The sequence below is a fragment of the Meleagris gallopavo genome, chromosome Z (genome assembly GCF_000146605.3).
Source record: "Meleagris gallopavo isolate NT-WF06-2002-E0010 breed Aviagen turkey brand Nicholas breeding stock chromosome Z, Turkey_5.1, whole genome shotgun sequence".
Classification (NCBI taxonomy): Eukaryota; Metazoa; Chordata; class Aves; order Galliformes; family Phasianidae; genus Meleagris; species Meleagris gallopavo.
In genome coordinates, this window is record NC_015041.2 from 63,077,964 (window position 1) to 63,098,031 (window position 20,068).

A 20,068-nucleotide genomic window follows, 5' to 3' on the forward strand; every position below is an offset into this window, starting at 1 on the left:
AGATAATGAGACAGGTCCTCCTGAAAGCTATGTTAGAGCACATATGAGACATGGAGGTGATGTGAGACAGCCAGCACAGCTTAACCAAAGGCAGATTATTCCTTGCCAGTTAGCTTGTGATAGTGTGGCAGCATCAGTGGACAAAGGAAGAGAAATTGATACCATCTGCCTGGATTTCTGCGAGGCCTTTGACGTGGTCCCTCGCCACATGCTTACCTCCAAATTAGAGAGAATAATTTGAAGAGTTGATTATTCAGTGGCTAAGGAATCAATTGGATGTTTGCAGACAAAGGGTTTTGATCGACAGCTCAGTGAGTGGTGTCCCTCAGAGGTCCTTTTTGGGCCTGGGGCTCTTCGACATCTTATCAGTGACGTGGAAAGCGAGACGTTCACCCTCAGTAAGTTTGCTGACAACACTAAGAACTCAGTGGTGCAAGTGATACAATAGAAAGAAGGGATGTCACCCAAAGGACCTGTATAAGCTTGAAAAGTAGGCCCACATGAACGTGAGGTTCAACAAGGCCAAGTGCACTTAGGTCCGGGCAGTTTGCGACGTGAGTGCAGACTGGAAGAAGTATTTGAGAGCAGCCCTTCAGAGAAGCTTGGAGGTCCTGCTGGGTGAAAAGCTTGACAGTGCATTCCTGCAGCACTGGAACACCGCCTGTATCCTGGGCTTCATCAGAAGAGAGGTGGCCAGTTGGGCCAAGGAGGTGATTGTCCCCCCATTTGTGTGACCCTGTAAAAGCTCTACCTGCTTTACTGCATCCAGGCCTGAGGCCCCTAGGATAAGAAAAACATGGGATTGTTGGAGCTGGTCCAGAGAAGGGGCACTAAGCTGATGGGAGGCCCGGAGCACCTGTCCTACAAAGAAGGGCTGAGGGAGCTGGGCTTGTTGAGAAGGTAAAGCTCCAGGGAAACCTCACTGTCGCCTCCCAGTACTTCCAGCTTGTAAACAGGAAAGAAGTTGACGTTTTACATGGGCAGATAGCGACAGGGCAAGAGGGGACAGGCTTAAACTAAAAGAGTAAAGATTTAATTAGATCTTAGGAGAAAGTTGTTTTTTTTTTTTTCTCAGAAGGTATTGAGTCTGTGGAACAGGTTGTCCAGAGAAGCTGTGGGTGCCCCATCCCTGGAGGCGTTCAAGGCCTGGTTGGATGGGACCCTGAGCAGCCTGGTCAGGAGGTTGGCAACCCAGCCTGTAAGCCGGGGTTTGGAAATGGATGAGCTTTAATGTCCCTTTTAATCTAAATTGTTCAGCGATTACTCTGAATCTCCAATTACTCTGACATTCTGTGTCTTCTTTATCTTCTTCCAGGTTGTCTCTGTCTGTAGCTGGAGAGGTGATCACACTGTGTTGCAGCCCCGTGACGAAAACTGTAGCTCTGCAGCTGGCTGATAGACGGATCCTGAAATATCTCTGGGGTAAGCTAAACTCTGTGAAGGTGCTTGGACTGAGGTAAAATTAGTTAAAAATGTGTTAAGAGGTTCAACGACAATTTGTCTTGCACTGACAATGGGTAGTTGATGCGCTATTTCATGTTCTCTCTGCTCATAGAAATTGATGAAAATCAGTGATTTTTTTAAAAGCACTTAACTGCTGCTGATAATGATAGCTGACTTTGTGATTTGAAAAGCACATGATTGTTTTAGAGCCGCTAGGAGAGATGATTGACTGCCACCCCATTGGCACTTCACAATATGTAGTGGAATAAAAGTGCTGCAGAGCCCTGGAAGTTTTCCAGCATTGTTTCTGCTGTTATCTGGGACATACGTCAGCATTCCTCTTCTCTCTGTTAGATACTGTAGCTTATTCCCAGATGTAGTTTTCTTGGGATTTATGATATGTGGCTGTAACGTCTAGATCTATGATTGATTGGAAAACTATCTGATCTTTGCTTTTTAGAGGCTTCTACTCCAGTTCTTGAGCCCTGGCAGACTAGCAGTGGCTGTGCTCTCCAGTTCCCTCACCTTTGCATGCAGACTTCTATCACAAGGATTGGTGGTGAAGTAAGTAAGACTAAGCAGTCTCACTTCCCAAGTGAGTTGCTGTCTGCATCAGATATACACCATAATACTCTGCTTCTCAACTCTGTTCTTTATGAGTTGCTACACAGAGCTGAGAGCATATATTTCCTTTTTTTTTCTAGAGCATTTCTGATGATTTGCAGTTAAAAGTGAATCTTCTCTTTCTGTTAATATAATAAACAATGTCGTTTAAGAACAAGAAATTTCATTTTTAAGATTTCCAGCTGTCACTACCACGCTTTCTATGAAATTAGCATTTTGCTCTCTTTTATCTGATGTTATCATATTAGCAAATATGGCTGTACTGTTTTATTGGAGATAAACAACTACTGTTTTTCCTATTAGTGATGATTTCTTGGTAGACATTCCTTAAACTGTTGTAGCGAGCTGTTTTGCTGTTTTTTTCAGGTTTTCTTTCCTTCAGTGAGTATCCAGGTGAAGGTTGTATGGAGTTGTTTTGTCCTCCTATTCTCTGTAATTTTGGACCAAAAGCTGCTGAAAAGAAACGCAAACTGAATGTTCTGGTGTGGCTTCTGCATGTTTTGTTACTGTGCTGTTTGTGTGACAGGGTAAACCAAGCTGGGTTTCCAGCTAAGAGTGTTTAGAAATACTTAGCTTCCAGATATATTGGTTGCATGATTTCCTTTCAATTCCTCTAGGTAATTCATGTGAGGTTCTTGATACTTAATCAGAAGGTACTTGAATCCATTGGGAGCCAGCGTGGTGAAACTGGAGGTTGTGAGACTTATGCTTGTCATCCTTTTTGTTTACAGGAGGTGATCTTGGGCCTCACAGATCGGTGTCGGTTTTTCGTTAATGACACTGAGGTACCAACATGTTTTCCCCTCATTCCATCCCCTTTTTCTCTGCCAAAGATTTGTCCTGTTCTGCTTCAAACAGAAATAAAAGTAGTTATTTTTCTGCAGGTTGCATCCAACATCACCTCATTTGCAACATACAATGAGTTTTTGTTGGTGACGACCAACTCCCACACCTGTCAGTGCTTCTGTTTGAAGAATATGTCAGTGAAAGGTAAACACCACTTCTGCCTGCCTGCTCCTGGCAGCTCATGGCCATTGTTTTGGGACTGCAATGTATCTCAGTTTTTTGTATCCAAACCTGCTTATTTGGGTCACTCAGAACAGCTACTTAACAGAGGTGGAGAGCTGTTCTTAAAAGTCTGTTAGATAGCAAGGAGCACAAGGGACATTAAAAATCATGCACTCCTCCCAGGTAGCAGGTTTTGTCTTAAAGTTGTCCCTTTGTTCTATCTCTCACCTTCAGAGCCAAAAAAAGAAAACATTCTCTGTTCTTCAAAGGTGTGTGGGTCCCAGAAAGGTGAGAATGGGTCCCAACAGAAAGAGTTTCTGGTAGTATCTGACTGTGAAGGAGGTGGGGACCTCAGGAGAAGTCCGATGACAGCTTACTGGTGCTATACACTTTTCCCTCTTTCTCTCTTCTGATGCATGAAGCATTAATGGCCCTCAACCTGTCAGCAGCCATTCAGAATATCTTTGACTGAGCTGGTACAAGGTCGCAGAGCTATGTATGAAAGCCTGACTGGGTAGCGCTGTGCTGTGGTCTGCGTGGATGCTGATAACTGTGCTATCTTCAGCCCTTCAGGTTGCCCTGAGCAGTGTTGCAGCCCCCAACAACGAGACCTTGCGCAAGGTGGAGCGAGGATCACGTATCATCACTGTTGTACCTCAGGACACAAAGGTTGTACTTCAGGTCAGTGCTCTGCTCATGTCTGTTGAGGTCTCCTGTCTGTGTGTACAAGGGTTGTCTCAGCAGGTTGCTGGTCAGACTGCAAATAATGCATGTAGTGCTGCAGGGCTGCTCTCCTGTTCTTTTCCAGCTCAGTGTCAATCTCCAGCTGCCTAGCTAGATAAGGAGTGGTTTTGAGCATGGCTTTGGGAGTTAAGATTCAGTACGGGCAACTGAGTATGCAGTGAAGTGGGGAGTACTGTTCAAATTCCTATGGCAGAGGTAGTGTAATAGTATTTGTTATGGCCTCTCCTGTGAATCTCAGACCCACTTCTTAAATGAAGAAGCTCTCCATTACACTTGGAACTGAGTTTGGAGAGCTGTGCTCACTGTGAGAATCAGCGCAAGCTCGCAGAGAAGGATTTTGTTGAAGTGCATCTCTAGAGGTCTGTAGTTTGACATCTTCCTTAATGCACCACTAACATGAAAGTTAGATCAGACTACTCTCAGTGTCGTCCTATTGAGTGGAGTCCAATCTTCTGAGGAAGGAAAGTTTTTAAGCTGAATCAATTTTCACATATTTTTCCATGTTCATTTGAATTGTCCTTTGAAGTGAAAAAATAGGCCTGTGTCACCTGCAAGTAGCAGCAAGCCTGCCCTCACTTTGCCTTTCATGTAGGCAGAGTAGCTACAAATAAATAAATGTGTGGATCTTCTTTTGGTGTAGATGCCAAGAGGAAATCTGGAGACTGTTCACCATCGAGCTCTGGTTCTTGCCCAGATTCGAAAGTGGCTAGACAGGTAAATGGCACCAGTGTTCTCTGGTCTTCCCTAACCCATTCTGAGCTGTTGAGCAGCTGGCTGGCTGATCCTCTGCTGCAGGTTGGTGGGAGACTAGTCTGAAAATAACTGTCTTTGTCACTAGGAGTGAAACAGTTTCTAGGATCACCAGCTACCAGTCTAGTTTTTGGCTGTACTGCCTTACACTTCATCACTGAAGGGCTTGTTTGCTGAGACTATGTGGGTGGGAGAGATCTTGCTTAGTTCCTTTCTCCAGATACCTTGATGATTTCATGATTTACCTTGCTATTTTTCATATTGTGTTTGTTTAATCACTTCACATTCAAGTTTTCTGAAACAGAATTTGGTCCATGAGATTCAAATGTATTTTTCTAAGACAGGAATGAGGAACCAGTGCCTGTCTCACTTTCCCAGCATGAGCTGCTGGTCTGTTTCACTGCAGAGGCTGGCAGTGAGCAGAATTGGCATTGCACATTTTTTTCTGGAGAGCAGTTTACATGGCTTATTGCCTCGACTGTTGTTCCCCTCCAGTTGGCTCTGTGATCACCTCTGGTCAGTTACCTCTATTTGTGGGTATTGTACCTGCCCAGAATGTAAACTATCCTGTTTGACTCTTCCCCTTAGGCTTATGTTCAGGGAAGCATTTCAGTGTATGAGGAAGCTGAGAATCAACCTCAATCTTCTCTATGACCACAATCCCAAGGCAAGTATACCCAGTTCTGTGGTGTTCTTTTTCATATTTATCCAGACTGGTGGGATTCTTTCATGCTGAACATTCATAGAATCATAGAATGGCTTGGATTTGGAAGGGACCTCAAGAATCATCAACCTCCAACTCCCCTGCCTCATCCAGGGCCACCTCCATATTTAATACTAGGCCAGGCTGCCCATTCTGATAAGGTCTTTGAACATGCTCCTGTAAATAATGTACTTTTTCAGAATAACAGTGGTAATACTCTTGTTCATTTTCAGGTGTTTCTGGAAAATATAGAAACCTTTATCAAGCAAATAGATTCTGTGAACTATATCAACTTGTTTTTCACAGAACTGAAGTGAGTATAGTTCTGCAAATGGAAGCTAACAAGTAATCAGTGGTGGTGGATTATTTCACCAAAATATTGGCAGCTCTTCAGTCTGAGTGGAATGATTCAATCTGAAGTCTGGCATGTTGGGTCATAAAAATTCAAGTAAGATGAATAGTTCCAGTGTGTCTTTTTGAGAATTCATATTTGCAGGCTGTCATTAGATTTTTCCAGTAAAGGATCAGGACACTGCGTGCTTTGGCTTGTCTTCTGTTTTGCTCTACCAGGGTAAATGTGAATAGAGAATGTTCTGTGCCTCCATAAAGAGGGGCAAGACAGCCTACTGGCTGTCAAGACAAGAGGCTTTAAAGCATTCACAATTTCAGGGCTTTTCAAGCTTGTTGAAGTACATAATTGTTTGAGAGCTGGAGCTACCACTCAGCTACTCTGTTTTATTTTCAGTTTTGACCTGACCTTAAATCTTTATCTGGAAGTAAAAGCACATGGCTTAATTTTCAAAAGTGCTCTGTGCTCAGCATCTCCACAGTCGATTGAGTAGAATACTCAGATAGCCTTCTGAATTCTGTAAATTGTGGTAGTTCTGACTAGATGTTCTTCAGTGCCTCTTTTGGTTGAGAGTCAATTCAGATGGGTGAGAAATGTTGGAGAGCTTTGTCATAATGTCGCGTTTTGTGTCTGTACTGAATGACTTACAAGCCATTTTGTTGAGTAGTTACCTTCTGCAGGTTTTAATATTATTGTCTCTGCTCTGAGCTAGATTAGGAACCACACTAGTATTCACAGTGTATGTTTTTATGTAGAGATGAAGACTTCACCAAGACTATGTACCCATCTCTGAGCAGTAGCCGTAATGATCAACCACATCAGCAACCTGAACAGAAAAAAGTGAACCTCATATGTGATGTGATGAGAGTTGCCATGGAGTGCATTGACCCCCAAAAGTGAGCATTTTCTTATTGTGGGTGAGGGCACGATCGGAGAGACTTCTTTTAAATCACTTACAGAAAAGGGAAGCTGTCCTTAAGATCAGTTATTTTGCTTTGGATCCCCTGAGGGGAACTTGTGCTCTGCAAAACTTATGTAGCCATACCTTTTGCTTTCTGAGGATGGTCTTCTGAAAAGTACTGTGTCCAGAAAACTCATCAGATAGTAAAACATGTTTTCCCATAATTATTCAAGTAATAGAGGCAGGAGGCCTGCAGGGGCTTTAAAAACAAACCCAGTGTACGAACGCTCTGTGTAGCGTGGAGGATGGGAGATGTGAGCAAGGTTATCACCCCAGGGACATCAGAGAATCGTTAAGGTTGGAAAAGACCTCTAAGATCATCTAGTTCAACCATCCACCAACCACCAGTATTGCCCACAAAACCATGTTCCTAAGTACCAAATCTACCTTCTTAAACACCTTTGCTTTAGGGAGCAGATGGCCTCTCTGAAAAATCTCAGCTGTTCTGTCCGAGACTGAGCTATTTTTGTGTATCTTCTTCTGTATTTCAGAACGGTTACCTTTCTGTCACCACCCTTCTTGGATGAATCAAGCCTAGATGGGGTGGGAAACTAGGATCGTAGCGGTGGTTAGTGAAGGAAAGTGCTAAACCATGGATAGCTTATGTGTGAAACAGTGGATAGAGAAGCAATGGACAGTGGGTTGCTGCTGAACATTGAACATTTAGACAGCTTATGTCAAACAGTTTTGGTGAACAAGCTATACCATTAGCTAGGAAACTTACCTGAAAACTTAGGAAACCTATTTTGAAATAGTACATGAGAAGCATATCAAAGTGTAAATAAGCTCCAAAAAAGCTTTCCCTTCCTTTACAAGAAAAGACCATTTTCATACCAAGATTTGATCTGGAAAATTGTGGCCAGCTACTGAGCTTTCAGAGGGTTTTTTTCTCTCCATTTATGTTGTCTGGCATGGGAAAAAAGCTTATTCTACTCAAAACACACCTTCAGTGCTGTGTTACGTTAAGGGAAACATGCTAAATTAAATAAAACAAAAATCTATACATTCTGTTCTCTTACCTTTTCCTGCTTTCTTTGAGAAAGCTTAGAAACTGAGAAGTTTATTTTCAGAGAATGGTTGGGATTGGCAGGGGCCTATGAAGATTATCTAATCCTACCCCTCTGCCGTTGGGCAGGGGTATCTTTCACTGGATCCAGTTCTTGAATCTCCATCTGAACTTCTTCTTCAATGTAAACTAGACCTCGCGTAGTATATGCTAAAATTGGAAGAAGCAGTTTTTCTGCTGTCCCACTTTTTCATTTACTGCTTCTGTTTTCTTCAGATACTGCCTCTCAATACTGACAGCACACGTGAAGAAAAATCCTCCGGAATTGGAAACTGCTCTCCAGAAGGTTCATAATCTTCGAGGTGTTGTATCAAGAATGCAAAAGTGTGTTGAAAATGTGTGGAGTTTGCAGGAGCTTACGTTGTTAGCATAATTTACCTGGAAGTTATTTTAACATGGCTGTTTGTGGAGGCTGTCAGAAAACAAATGTCTCTGAAACTGCCGTTAATGAAACAGCAGTTTGTCAGCTAAAAATGTTGTATTTGCCCTTTCATGTAGCTAATCCTTTCATGTAGGAATGGCAGCAAATAGCCCAGAGCTGGAGCTGTTCTCCATTTCAGAACTCCATTTCTCCCAGCATGAAATAGGCATTCCCTATTCTCGGTCCTGGTATCTTCATCTGGCAAATTTTACTTTTCATTCTTTGCTGTTAATTCTGTCTTGTCACTATTGCACATTTCAAAAGTTATTGTGCTCGGCTGAGTCCTTGAAGTTGCCTGGGAAAGCCTCTGCAAACAGCCAAGTAACACTCTCCTACAAGACAGAATGAGCCATTAATTTGATGGTCTTTATGCAGTTAAGTACATGCTATACATTGCATCCCTGCCTTAGGCCAGGGCTCCACTAATAATAATGAAATCTCATGCTTTATTCTCCTATTACAGAGAACGTTTCTCCAAATGTTGGAGCTGTGAGTGCAGAGGAAGCACTAAAGTACCTGCTTTTCCTTGTGGATGTCAACGAATTGTATGATTATTCCCTGGGCACGTATGACTTTGATTTAGTCATCATGGTGGCAGAGAAGTCTCAAAAGGTCTTGGCTTATGGTTCCAGTTAATCATTTTTCTACATTCCCAAAGGTTCCTTGTAGCCTGTGAATCAGACCACACGTTTTGCTAGTTGTAGCTTTCTGCCAAGCAGCATTTCAGTCACACACAAAAGTCCTGCATGTGTTTGGCATGATGCTAGGAACGTGGCGTACCTTTGCCTCTATTATCACCTGTTGAGAGCATTTTAGGAAATTTGGTCATACTCGAGGTGAAATAGGGCTTTTTTAGAGCAGCACTGCCAAGCTGGGAAGGACTGTGATCTAAGGTGTTGTGCCTGCATGCATTATGTTTCCAATTCTGTGCCCATTTCATTTTTACTTAGTTAGCAGTGGCTACAATACTTGAGTATGTTGCAGTGTGCATAGTTTGAAATCTTTTCCAAAGGGTCTTTACAGAGCTTTCTGAGGTTACCACAGGGCCTGTTACCCACCAACTGAAACATACTGCTCATATTAACAGAAATGTGATTTTTATGACTTCTGGAATGGAAGACACCAATCTATTTTACAGCTGTAAATTTATACATGATAGTAGCTAACAGTGAACAATTTTTGATGTGATACATATTGTATAGACAGACTTGAATTTTAATAGATTCATAGAATGGCCTGGGTTGAAAAGGGCCATAGTGATCATCCAGTTTCAACCCCCCTGCTGTGTGCAAGGTCACCAGCCACCAGACCAGGCTGCCCACAGCCACATCCAGCCTGGGCAACAGTCTTTGGTTACTTCTGAAGTCCATCTGAGCTTGGTAATTTACTAATACGTATTCTTTAATGTAGCTTACATTTAAAGAAAAAGCCTCTCACATAAATTCAAATATTGGACTGTCTACTGGTGAAGATGGCGATGCTTAAGGGTCTTCTCTAACTGAATCACAGTTTTTATTCCTCACAGGACCCAAAAGAATACTTACCCTTCTTAAATACTCTCCGGAAAATGGAAACCAATTATCAGCGATACACAATAGACAAATACTTGAAGAGATACACCAAAGCTCTTGGACATCTCAGCAAATGTGGTATGTGTTCTGCACATGCAGTGTATTTAAGGAGAAATTCTGCAGTGTGGCTTTTTTTTAGTTTGGAGTACCTACTGGGGGAAGAAAGAGAAGGATTGTACCAGGTCATTTCCTCTCCCCGTAATTCATGTGCTCTGTGGTTTCTGAGTGCAGCTTAAGGCAGGGAGAGTGGTGTCTACTGCCCTTTAATCATGAAGCACAAGTCTTGTTTTCTTGTCTGAAGGTGACATTTCCTCTGTTGACACTGTTGGCAAAAGTGAAGCAGACCTTAAGGAAGCGAATCCCTGGGATTTACAGTGGCAGAAGAGGTGTATTTGTTGCTCTCATACGCAAGCTTGGGTTTACTGCTTGTTATTGCAGTAACTGCCTGGGGGCTATAAGAGGCATTGCTTTCTATTTTGTCTCTGTAAGAATTAAAGTATTTCTACAGGTCCTGAACACTTCTCTGAATTTCTGAACTTGGTGAAGGATCAGAGTCTATATTGTGAAGCCTTGAAGCTGTATCCCTCCAGCACCCAGGAGTACAAGGTGTGTAAGCAGGTGACCCTGCAGTGTGCAGGTTCTTAATTCTCTCAGATGTGTTTACATATATCTCCAGCACCTTGAGTGAGGGAGGGCAGAAATGAGACAACGGCTGCTTGCCTTCAAGTTCTGCAGGGTGTTTCAGTGTTGTCTGAGACCTTTCTCCAACGTAATACAGGGAATTACCCTCAGTACTGAGCCTGCAATGTCTGGGCATCAAGAGGGTGACTGTTATTTCTTCGATCCCATGTCCAGGACAGCACCTGGGAGTCTGATGTTTGCTGTGCTGTCTTGTGCTATGCTAGTCTTGGTGTTTGTGATACAGGATTTCTCTGTGGCACTGCAGGTTGCACAGAGACATTTTGTTGTGTGTAGACATTTCTGGAGAGTGCTTAAGAGCTTGCAGTTCTTCTAGATAGACTATAGGGTCCATTGTAGATTTCAGTGCTACTGAAGAACTGTAGCTCATTCAAAGCTAAGGTAAAATACAAATGAATGCATTTAAATTAGTTTAATTTAGATTATGTAAATATAGAACAAACAAGCCTTTATAAAAGCAGTTGAAGAAATAAGAGGGGAGATGCAGAAACTGTCTATTTGCAACAAAGTGAGTGTGAAAAGGATTCTCCTGTTGAGGATGGCTCCGGTGGCTCTGGCCTGATGGAGACTTTCTTTATTCCTTCTGTATTGTTGCATTCAAATCCATCATCCCCTTACTAACAGAAACTGTGAGCTTTGAGAAGACTAGGGAAGCTCCATCTATTGATTCTGAATAGCCTGTGTAGGGCCTGCATTATCCTTTGTCTTTCACTCCTGGAGTGGCATTGTTTGGACAGATCTTTTCACAAACTTCACTCATCTGAGTAGGAAAGAAGGGGCTGATTTTCTGCAGTCTGTAGTATTCCCAGCCTGGAAAGTTAAGTACGTTATGGGGCCTCTGCTTTAGCTCTGTGTGAAATTTCTGCATATGCTGATCATCAACCCTGGGGCTGATACAAAGTTTGAAATGTTGGAACGTTGTGCCTGGAGGTTCTTCAGGGAAGAGCAGAAAAAGACTTCGGTGTGATGGCCACATAATTCTTTCTAGTGGAGGACTGCTGCTGACTCTACAGCTCATTTCTTACTTCTCTCTTGTCCCTGCCTTACAGGACATCAGCAGTGCATATGGGGAGTATTTGATCCAGAAGCAGCTTTATGAACAGGCTGCACTGATACTTGCTCGGGCTGGCATCTTTGAAAAAGCACTGGACGCCTTTCTGAGCAGTGGCAGCTGGCAGCAAGCCCTGTGCATGGCCTCTCGGCTAGGTTACACAAAGGAGAAGCTTTCCAGCCTGGCACGGACCATGGCAGGTAGGCTTTGAAAAGATAGAAGCGTGCAAACCTAAACTGGTTGTTCTTATTTCTGCTTCATTGTGATTTTTTTGCTGAAAATCAGTGAAAACCTCAGTTTTCAGCAGTGTTTTTCTTAAAGGGTTTGTGTGATTGCACATTGCCTTTGTTTCTCACTGGTACCAAAAAATGCTGGGCACCCAGAAGTTGCTAAGCTAGGTGTGGCCTTGGTTGCCCCAGACTGACTGGTTCTTGCACTCTCCTTGCAACCAGTTGTTGAAACCAAACCTTTTCCTTGGTTAGCCTCAGTAAACGGAGATTCCTTACAGTGTCAAACGTGACTGAGGCCTTTGGACATCATTGACAAATACTGCATGATCACAGAGCTTAAAGGCTGTTGGATAATTCAGTTATGCATCTTCATGTTTGCTCCTTGACTCCTGCTGGTAGCCAGGATCTGCAAAGCAATCTGTGTTCCTACTGCAGGAAAAAAAAGAAAAAAAAAAAAAGAAGTTTGTCTAAGAGTTTGTGCTCACTAGGAAACATCACCCTGTGTGCATGAGATGTGTTGTGGACCTGGCATCTATTTCAGCAAGACCAGTAGAGCATCATCCTGATTTTAGCTTACTCAGAAGCAGAGTTTATGAAACGTCCCGTAAACAGTGGGAATATGTGTGCTGGGACTGGTCTTCCAGATTTGGATATTTCAGTATTTTCTTTTTTTCTGTCAGTAAATGCAATTTGAATAGTTCATGTCTTCATGCTTCTTCTAATGGATCTCTTAAATCACAACTGTTATTTAGCAGGAGGTGAAGATAAAGCTGATGAGCTTGCTTTGATCAAGTTATTTCTTTTTTCCTGGCTCTGTGCATCACTTTCTGTCTTACACTGTAGCACGGAGGTCAGTGACAAAGCTGGTGCTGACCTTTAGGGACCTGGAAGTCCTGAACCTCACAGATTTGGTGCTTCCTGTCTGTACCTCAGAGAGCAGGAGGCAATTTTCTCCCAGCAGATAGCTAGTCTATGTGATGTGCTGAAGCTTTCAAGAGAGATTTCCTGTTTACATCCTACTTCCCTTCTCTTAGGGAGATTTGCATCTCACACTGCTGGGGAGAAGTTCTTTAAGTGGCAGTGAGTGCACCAGCAATTTTACAAGCAACAGGCAGATGATGTGGTATCATGCAGCCCTTATTTTATCAGGCAAATTAAGTAGGCATGTAAGCAGATTGAAAGTGCAGCAGTGAATGTAATGCTCTTTAGCTTTATAATTTTGTAGTAGAAAATTCAGCTGCTCCTGAAAAACTGAACTCCACCACCTTTTTTTGTAGGAAAACTGGTTGAACAGAGAAAGCATGCAGAGGCAGCCATGCTCGTGGAGCAGTACACTGAGGTAGTGTAATTGCCCTCTTGTCTGTACCTCTCTTCCTCTATTCTCCTGTGCCTCATTTGGCTCAATGTGTGCTGGTTATGGAAGTGTTGGGAGAACAGAGCAGATCCAGGTGGTACAGTGAGCAGGGGAAGGATGGAAAACCTGGCTCTGCTGCCAAGTATTCCGCTCTGCTTTGGTGTGAAAGGCTTTTGATTCAGAGATCTGAAGCATGAGTGCTGGAATAAAGAAGACTTAGTTCCAGAGGGCCTTCCCCTTAGAAAGAGACTTTTATTTTTAATTTCAGCCTTATGTTATAATTTTAGTGCTTCAGAGTACCCGTTACAGCAGTGCTGTTCTGACCAGTACTGCTGAAAAGAGGTGTACATCTGAACAGATGCTACCTGAATGTGTGCTACTAGCATCAGTAGCAGCACATGGTTGCGCTTCCTTTACAGGACTATGAAGAGGCTGTTATCCTACTCTTAGAAGGGGCTTTCTGGGAGGAGGCTTTAAGACTGGTAAGGCATTTCATATCTCAAGAACAAGAAATACTGTTTGGATTGCAAGAAGCGAAAATACTTTTTTTTAGCATACAGGAACAGGGATGGAATGTGGGTTGCATTTTTGAATAATACCTCATTTCCTTTTCCTGACCCAGATTCACAAGTATGATAGACTGGATATTTTGGAGACCAACTTCAAACCTGCCATAATAGAAGGTGAATATGTGCAAGAATCTGAGACTTGCTTGTGTTTTGTTGGTGAAAAACAGTTTTTACTGGGTCTGCAGAAAGCCACAGCACACTAATACTGGAAGCTCTGTGGAAGGATGCTTTGATTGCACCCAGCTGATGCTGCCCAGTTAACTGAAACAGTTATTTTATATCTTTATTCTCTCTTCGGTCCCGAAAGGATGATTAATCATTATTGGATGTTCTTTGTTCTCACGCTATCAGCAGTGAGTTCTATGAATTGAGGAATTTTGCTTAGCTTGGGCCTAATTAATGTGAAGACACGTGGCTACAGAGCGCTCTCTTACTGTATCAGAAACAGACTTTTGTTCCAGAGATGCTTGTTGTGGCAAGCATCTCAATTCATTCCATACACAGATGCATCTAAGTTGGTGACTCCCGTGCTACAAGCTTCCAATTTTTTCCACTCTGGTTATTTTATCAGCTTTGCTGCTGATCTCCAACGCTCTTGAAGGACTGTGCTCCCCTAGCCTCCTTGTGTAAAAACGCTCTTCTGACTCCTGCGTACAAATCTGTGTGTTCTTATCTTGGACTTGCTTTTTTTTATATTGTGCAGCTCAGAAAAGTCAGCTGATGTTCCTAGATTCTCAGAAAACTGCATTTCTGCGTCGTAAGAGTCGCCTGCAAGTGGTCCGAGAACTGAAGGAGAAGGCCTGTGAGAGCCTGCAGGGTTGGTATTGAAATGCATATGGCTTTCTCCTGTATAAGTAAATGTGATTATCTTTTCTTTGGTTGTTTTCTGTGGTTCCTATATACCCTTGTGCAGCTGTGCTCTTGTGTCTCTGGTGACTGTAGAAACAGCGTTTGTCTCACCCAGCACTCTCACTGTAGTTCATTTGACCTCGTTCTTACATAAAGATGCCCTTATTTTCAGTACTACCTGTGTCACAGCTTTCCTGGGATAAAAAAGCTAAACTCTACTGAAAGCTCTTCAAAATGAGACAGCATTGTCTCTGTAATGCCAGCTTACCCGTGTTAGATAGTGCTCAGCACATCCTTTGTGCTAAGAATCTACTTTGCACGTTCATCTGCTAGCTTACACAGGCTTGGAGATATTTTCTAAAAGCAGAATGTTCTGTTCTGGTCCAGATCTGTTTCTCTGAGATTGTCATTCTTCTGATTGTGGTGTTTAACAATCACAGTCCCTGCCAGGGCAGAAGAGCAGTGCTCTCAGTTTCTGTTTCTTCTTGTGGGCCGAGTCGTCTTCAGAGCCCTAAGGTTCCAATGTGCCAGCAGATAGAATGAATCTGCAAGGCTGCTTTTCCAGAAAGTACATAGATTACCCAAGGGGAAAACCTGGAATAACTGTGAGCTTTTCCCATACTGTGACAATTGTTGTTATGTTTTGCAGATTGTGAAGCGCCGTATTGCCCAGAATTTGACCTTTTGTCTGAAACCAGCAGTGTTGTGACACACAGCGACATGAGCAGCAGATACTCACACAGCAATTCAAGAATATCAGCGTAGGTTTCGCCTTTAAATTAGATGGTGGGTGGTGTGGCATCAGCCTTTGTTTGGGAGGGCAGCTTACTCGTGTTTGGCATGCTCCTTGAGCAGCTGTTAGTGTCTTGAAGCTGCTTTAATTGCAGGCGTTTCTTGGTTATTTTAATTCTTACTGGGGGAGATGGAGCTGAAGATGCCAGAAGCTGGTAGTGCAGCAGGAGCAGAATGACCAGCAGAGGGGCTGTGAGCACAGATGCTGCAGGGGCTGTCTCTGTAGGCAACGGGCTATATGTTGCCAGAATAGCTGAATGTAGGATGCTTGGCACAGGAAATGGGCAGTTTCTCAAACATTAACAGCTTGTGCAAAGGGCTTATTATCTTTGTCTTAAGTTTTGCATTTTTAGTAGTTAATGGAATTATGGAGCGGTTTGGATTAGAAGTAACTTTAAAGCCCACCCAGTTCCAACCCCTTGTCAGGGGTAGAGTTTCCTCCCGCCAGTTCAGGCTGCCCAGGCTGTCCTCTGGTCAGCCTGTGCCAGCACCTCATCACCCTAATTGGGGGTTGTTATTCAATTATTGTATACCTATTCTCTTTCCACAGTGGGTTTCTTTGTTGCTTTTGAGCGCTTTTAATGTAAGCTGCAGGATTAGGCAGCTGCGATAATGACTTCTGAATTACCTGTCTGAAATGTGGAAAAGGTGCAGTTATGGAAAAAGTGGGCTTTTTAGGGCACTGGCCGTGGCTCAGATTAAATGGGAAGAAAATACAACCTTAATATTCAGCATGTCCGTAGCAGGGTGAGATGACATTGGGGCATTAAGTTACTGACTCGTGATAAGAAGTTGCTTTCCTGTAATAATGGATCAGGAGCTGAACTGTATTAGCGCACACATAGAGGAGAAAACAGAAAAGAAAATGTGCCAAAGCAAGTGCAGACTCCGACTCCAAATAGTTGTAAGTGAAGTTCAACTGCTAGTGACTACTGTCAGAAGTTTAGCTGACGCTGTACTTGGACCAATGCTTTGACCTTGCTGGAACACAGAGGAGACAAGATTGTGCAGCTTCCCAGCCCAGCTACTGAGTCATGTTGCAGACCACAAAGTAAGCTGGTGGAGTACTTTTGAAAAGACTCACACAGATATATCAGCCTACAGGCAGCCCCTTCTTAAACTGAAGAGTTTAAGAGTTGGCTTTCCTTCAGACTTCGCCTGTGCTGTGCACAGTAAAACCAAGCATCCTCCTTTCCTAGGCGATCCTCGAAGAACCGCCGCAAGGCCGAGCGCAAGAGATACAGCTTGAAAGAGGGGAGTCCTTTTGAAGATATGGCCCTTCTGGAAATTCTGGGAGAAAATGTCCGTGCTGTTGATTCTGTGAAGGGTATGATATGGTGGTTTTAATCTGCTCTCTGACTTCAGAGCACAGCCAACTGGGGCAGCGTGCTCCCTGTGCTCCCTCTGGTTCGTAGTGGGTGTGCTGGGGAGAGGAGCTTCATGGTACATAAGCTGTCTGTGGTGGACTTTGATTTGGTTTATTGGCCTCTGCTGGGAGGTGCACCTAACAGTGTGAGCTCTCCTCCTTTGGAAGTCTGGGAGCAGAGAAATAAGGACTTATCAGTGCCAGGGCAGGATTGGTTCACATTTATACTGGGGCACTGTAGTATCTGGGTAGGAGCGGAGAGCCAGTTCTGATTTGCAGCTCTTTCCTGTGCCTTGGTACCAGAGCAGTACTGCTGTTTATTTAGCACACCTGTGTGAAGTGCCATTGCTTGTTTCTGCTCCTTCTGCAGGAGACGTACACGTCCTTCTGAAACAGCTTGTGCTGTTTGGTTTTGATGAGCAGGCTGAGGGGCTGCAGCAATTCCTGGAAGAAGTTCTGCAGTTGATGGAGACCTCAATCCCAGAAATCTGGACTCCAGCCTTGCAGCAGAGTTCTCTCAACCCGGTCTGTACTTGTTCTCATTACCTGTAATGTCTGCTGCACAATATCAAGTAACTGGTAGTGTTCTGCGGTCTCCAGTAAAGCGTACAGAATATTTCCCTGGCTTTCTAAGTCTGCCCTTTCCTACAGAGTTTAGGCAAATGATCTGTGCAGTGTATTGGAGCACTGTACCTTCCAATTCCAAAATTTATGCAGCATGAAACGTATGACAGATACAGCTTCCTGTGGAACAGAGGAATACTCTTTTATTTCATAGCCCAAGTGGTTGAATTTTAGCGTGGAATTTTATGTAATGGAAAAGTGGTTGTCCACCCTTAGTGTCATGAGATGAACAGCAAAAAGATGGATCATTGTAGTCTGGACCAGTGTATCATGAGGAGTATTCTGCATGTGGATGCGTTCTGTCACACCTGTGGGCTTCAGCTTCACACAAGTAGAAAATCACAAGGATACTACTAGTTTCCTTGCAAAGTAAAATATCAAAATATTTTTTGAGCGCTCAAGGTGAACTCAAATTATTCCCCAGTATCTTCTCTGTAACTGAGATTAATCTGCCCACTCACAGGCAGATTAAAACCATTGATTGTGGTAGAATGCTGAGGCTCTCCAGTGAACTTTAAATGTTGCTGGTACATGCAATGAAAGTAATTCTGCCAATTCATGACACTTAAAGCACAGGAAAGAAGTGCTGAGATGGAGATCCTGTGTCTTGAGAAGTTGTCTCACAGCAGTTCCGTATTTCTGCCTCTTCTTTGTTTTTTCTGAGACATTACTGGGCTTTGATCCCATATTTGTGATTGTTTTAAACTCAGATCTCCTGCAGCCAACTGCTTCCACTCTCGTCAACAGTTTTCTGTGTAGACATCCATACTCTGGGACTTGCTTTGTGCCAGTTTGAGCATGGGTTTTGCTTCTCCACAGGTCCTGGGACCCAATTCAACTGCAAACAGCATTATGGCTGCCTATCAGCAGAAGAGGATGGTTGTTCCTGCTGTACAAGGTTGGTACAGGCTGCTGGTTAGGTGTGGCTGTGAAGCACCATTGTGGCCAGCAGTATTGCAGTTTTTTCATCTGTAGGAGTTTCGCTTTATGTTATGGTGTCACCTTTTGGAGAGTGAGCACCCTTCTTAATAAGGTTTTGTGTGCTCTGATGCACTGTGTTAAAACTACTTCCTGAGTTGTGCTGCTCCTGATTTTCTGTGTGTTTAGCCTCTGTATGTTGTGGGGGAACTGGAAGTCTCTTTTCATAAGGGTGTGTCAGGTCATTCTGCTTGTACTTTATGAATTTATCTTTTTGTCCAATGCTGGCACCTCATCCAGGTTCTGTAGCAGGTGAGTCTATAGGATTTCATGGTGCTTGGTCACCTTGAAGCCCTTGTAGCTGATACAATTTTAAAGCTGAGAGACATGCCATTTGTTTTTCCGCTTTGCACCTAGTACTGGAACTGCCAGGAAAAAATCTAACAAACCCCTGGATGTGACCCACCCACTGCTGCTTGGCTGGGCTGGGCTGGCTCCTTTTAGGCACGGCCCACAGCTCTAGCTGGCTGTTGAGTGCAACAACACAGCAGAGATGTCCCAGCTGCTGATGAATGATCCGAGTCCTGCTTTCTGTCACAAGCCGTTGCTCTTCATTCCAAACGATATCGCTGAGCAGAGAGGGGACTTGATTTGTCAAAGGGGTCGATTTCTCCATGCGGTCCTGCTGGGCAGTCTTCAGTGTGGGCTGGTGATATTTGCTGAAAGGCGATGCTGTCTGAGACTTTTTGGTGTTCTTTGATGGAAAAGGATGCAAGCTGACTAGATGATAGATCCTGAGGAAACCATACTGCTCTATTCTGACATTTGTCATCTTTGTCTTTCAGATTCAGAATTACTCATTGCACCAAAACTCAATAAAAGTCTACAGTGGAAGCTACATCTTTTCCAGTCGAGGAATAATGAATTTCCAGAATAAGGAATAATGAAAAGTCAAGGAATCCCAATGGACTGTGAAATGTTACTTTTCATTATATGCTTTCATTACACCTTTATTAAAACATTATTGTCCTTGCGTTCCTATGGCTCTTGTGCAAGCGAATGATCCTTCCAACTGATGTAACTTTGACCCATTGTTTGTGAGGTTGGGCAGTAACAGGCTGTGTGGCTCTGAGCATTGCTGGCTAAATCCAACTTCTGCCACTGCTGTTCCCTGCCTTCTGGATGAAGCAAATCCCCCACTGCTCCATGGGTTCTGTTCTCTGCTGTCACTTCCTCTGTGGATGATGAAGATGGGCCATATTTTAAGCTGTTCATCCTGATTTAGCAACCTCACCAGTAAGGTGAGGTTGCTAATAGCAACTGCTAATAGTTTTGCTAATAGCAAACTGCTATTAGCAGTTTGCTAATAGCAAACTTTGCTAATAGCAAACTGCTGTTGCTAAACAAATAAGTCTTCTCTTCTGAAGTTGGTTGCTGGTAATACGAGGTTTTCATTGGAAAATCAGCGTTCACATCAGAGTGAACGCTGTAGCAGTAGCAGCCATCACTAGTGATCTTGCAGCAGGAGGTTTGGGCACACGAGGATGTGCGTAACAGTGGGGTTGGGTGTTAGCACTGCACACAGACAGTTAATACTGCCCTAAGTATCTGCTTGATGGCACTGGCAGGTCAGCAGCTGTACCATGCATATTCTGCATGTTACCGCAGAACCATTTCAGATGAAAGCTGGTGTAAATCAACACCTAAGAACTAGTTTTTACTGAATAGTTCTGCAGTCTGACAGGAGAAGTAACGGCAGCAGCCCTGGGAGCAGAGGAAGGGGACAAACTCAGCAGGCAGGGTGCTGCTTCAGGAGGAAGCCTCCCTGCCTCTCCTTCCCCTTGGTTGATTTTGGCCTAGCAGCCGTTCAGTTTGACGAGAGCCTTTTGGATAGACTGCTGAAACAGTGCCAGCAGCAGCAAGGTACTTCCTGTCACTGACCTGCGAGCTGTATTCTTGCTACTTGACATTAGCAC

General features: G+C 43.6%; 1 protein-coding gene across 2 annotated transcripts in view; it reads left to right on the top strand.

Annotated features, from left to right (window-relative positions):
* Positions 1-19,135, top strand: part of ELP1 (elongator complex protein 1) — a 33,787-nt gene extending 14,652 nt beyond the window's left edge. For both annotated transcript variants that reach the window (XM_010726180.2, XM_019610702.1), the window contains exons 14-36: positions 1,316-1,422; positions 1,904-2,007; positions 2,799-2,852; positions 2,952-3,057; positions 3,641-3,756; positions 4,460-4,533; positions 5,158-5,236; positions 5,506-5,585; positions 6,377-6,517; positions 7,865-7,950; positions 8,533-8,681; positions 9,595-9,718; positions 10,149-10,246; positions 11,389-11,590; positions 12,898-12,959; positions 13,394-13,456; positions 13,597-13,657; positions 14,247-14,360; positions 15,042-15,153; positions 16,384-16,511; positions 16,921-17,075; positions 17,994-18,072; positions 18,938-19,135. In XM_010726180.2, coding sequence (XP_010724482.2) covers positions 1,316-1,422; positions 1,904-2,007; positions 2,799-2,852; positions 2,952-3,057; positions 3,641-3,756; positions 4,460-4,533; positions 5,158-5,236; positions 5,506-5,585; positions 6,377-6,517; positions 7,865-7,950; positions 8,533-8,681; positions 9,595-9,718; positions 10,149-10,246; positions 11,389-11,590; positions 12,898-12,959; positions 13,394-13,456; positions 13,597-13,657; positions 14,247-14,360; positions 15,042-15,153; positions 16,384-16,511; positions 16,921-17,075; positions 17,994-18,072; positions 18,938-19,029 — 2,386 coding nt within the window. In that variant the 3' untranslated portion in view covers positions 19,030-19,135. The remainder of the gene's footprint in view (positions 1-1,315; positions 1,423-1,903; positions 2,008-2,798; positions 2,853-2,951; positions 3,058-3,640; positions 3,757-4,459; positions 4,534-5,157; positions 5,237-5,505; positions 5,586-6,376; positions 6,518-7,864; positions 7,951-8,532; positions 8,682-9,594; positions 9,719-10,148; positions 10,247-11,388; positions 11,591-12,897; positions 12,960-13,393; positions 13,457-13,596; positions 13,658-14,246; positions 14,361-15,041; positions 15,154-16,383; positions 16,512-16,920; positions 17,076-17,993; positions 18,073-18,937) is intronic.
* Positions 19,136-20,068: the final 933 nt, after the last annotated feature.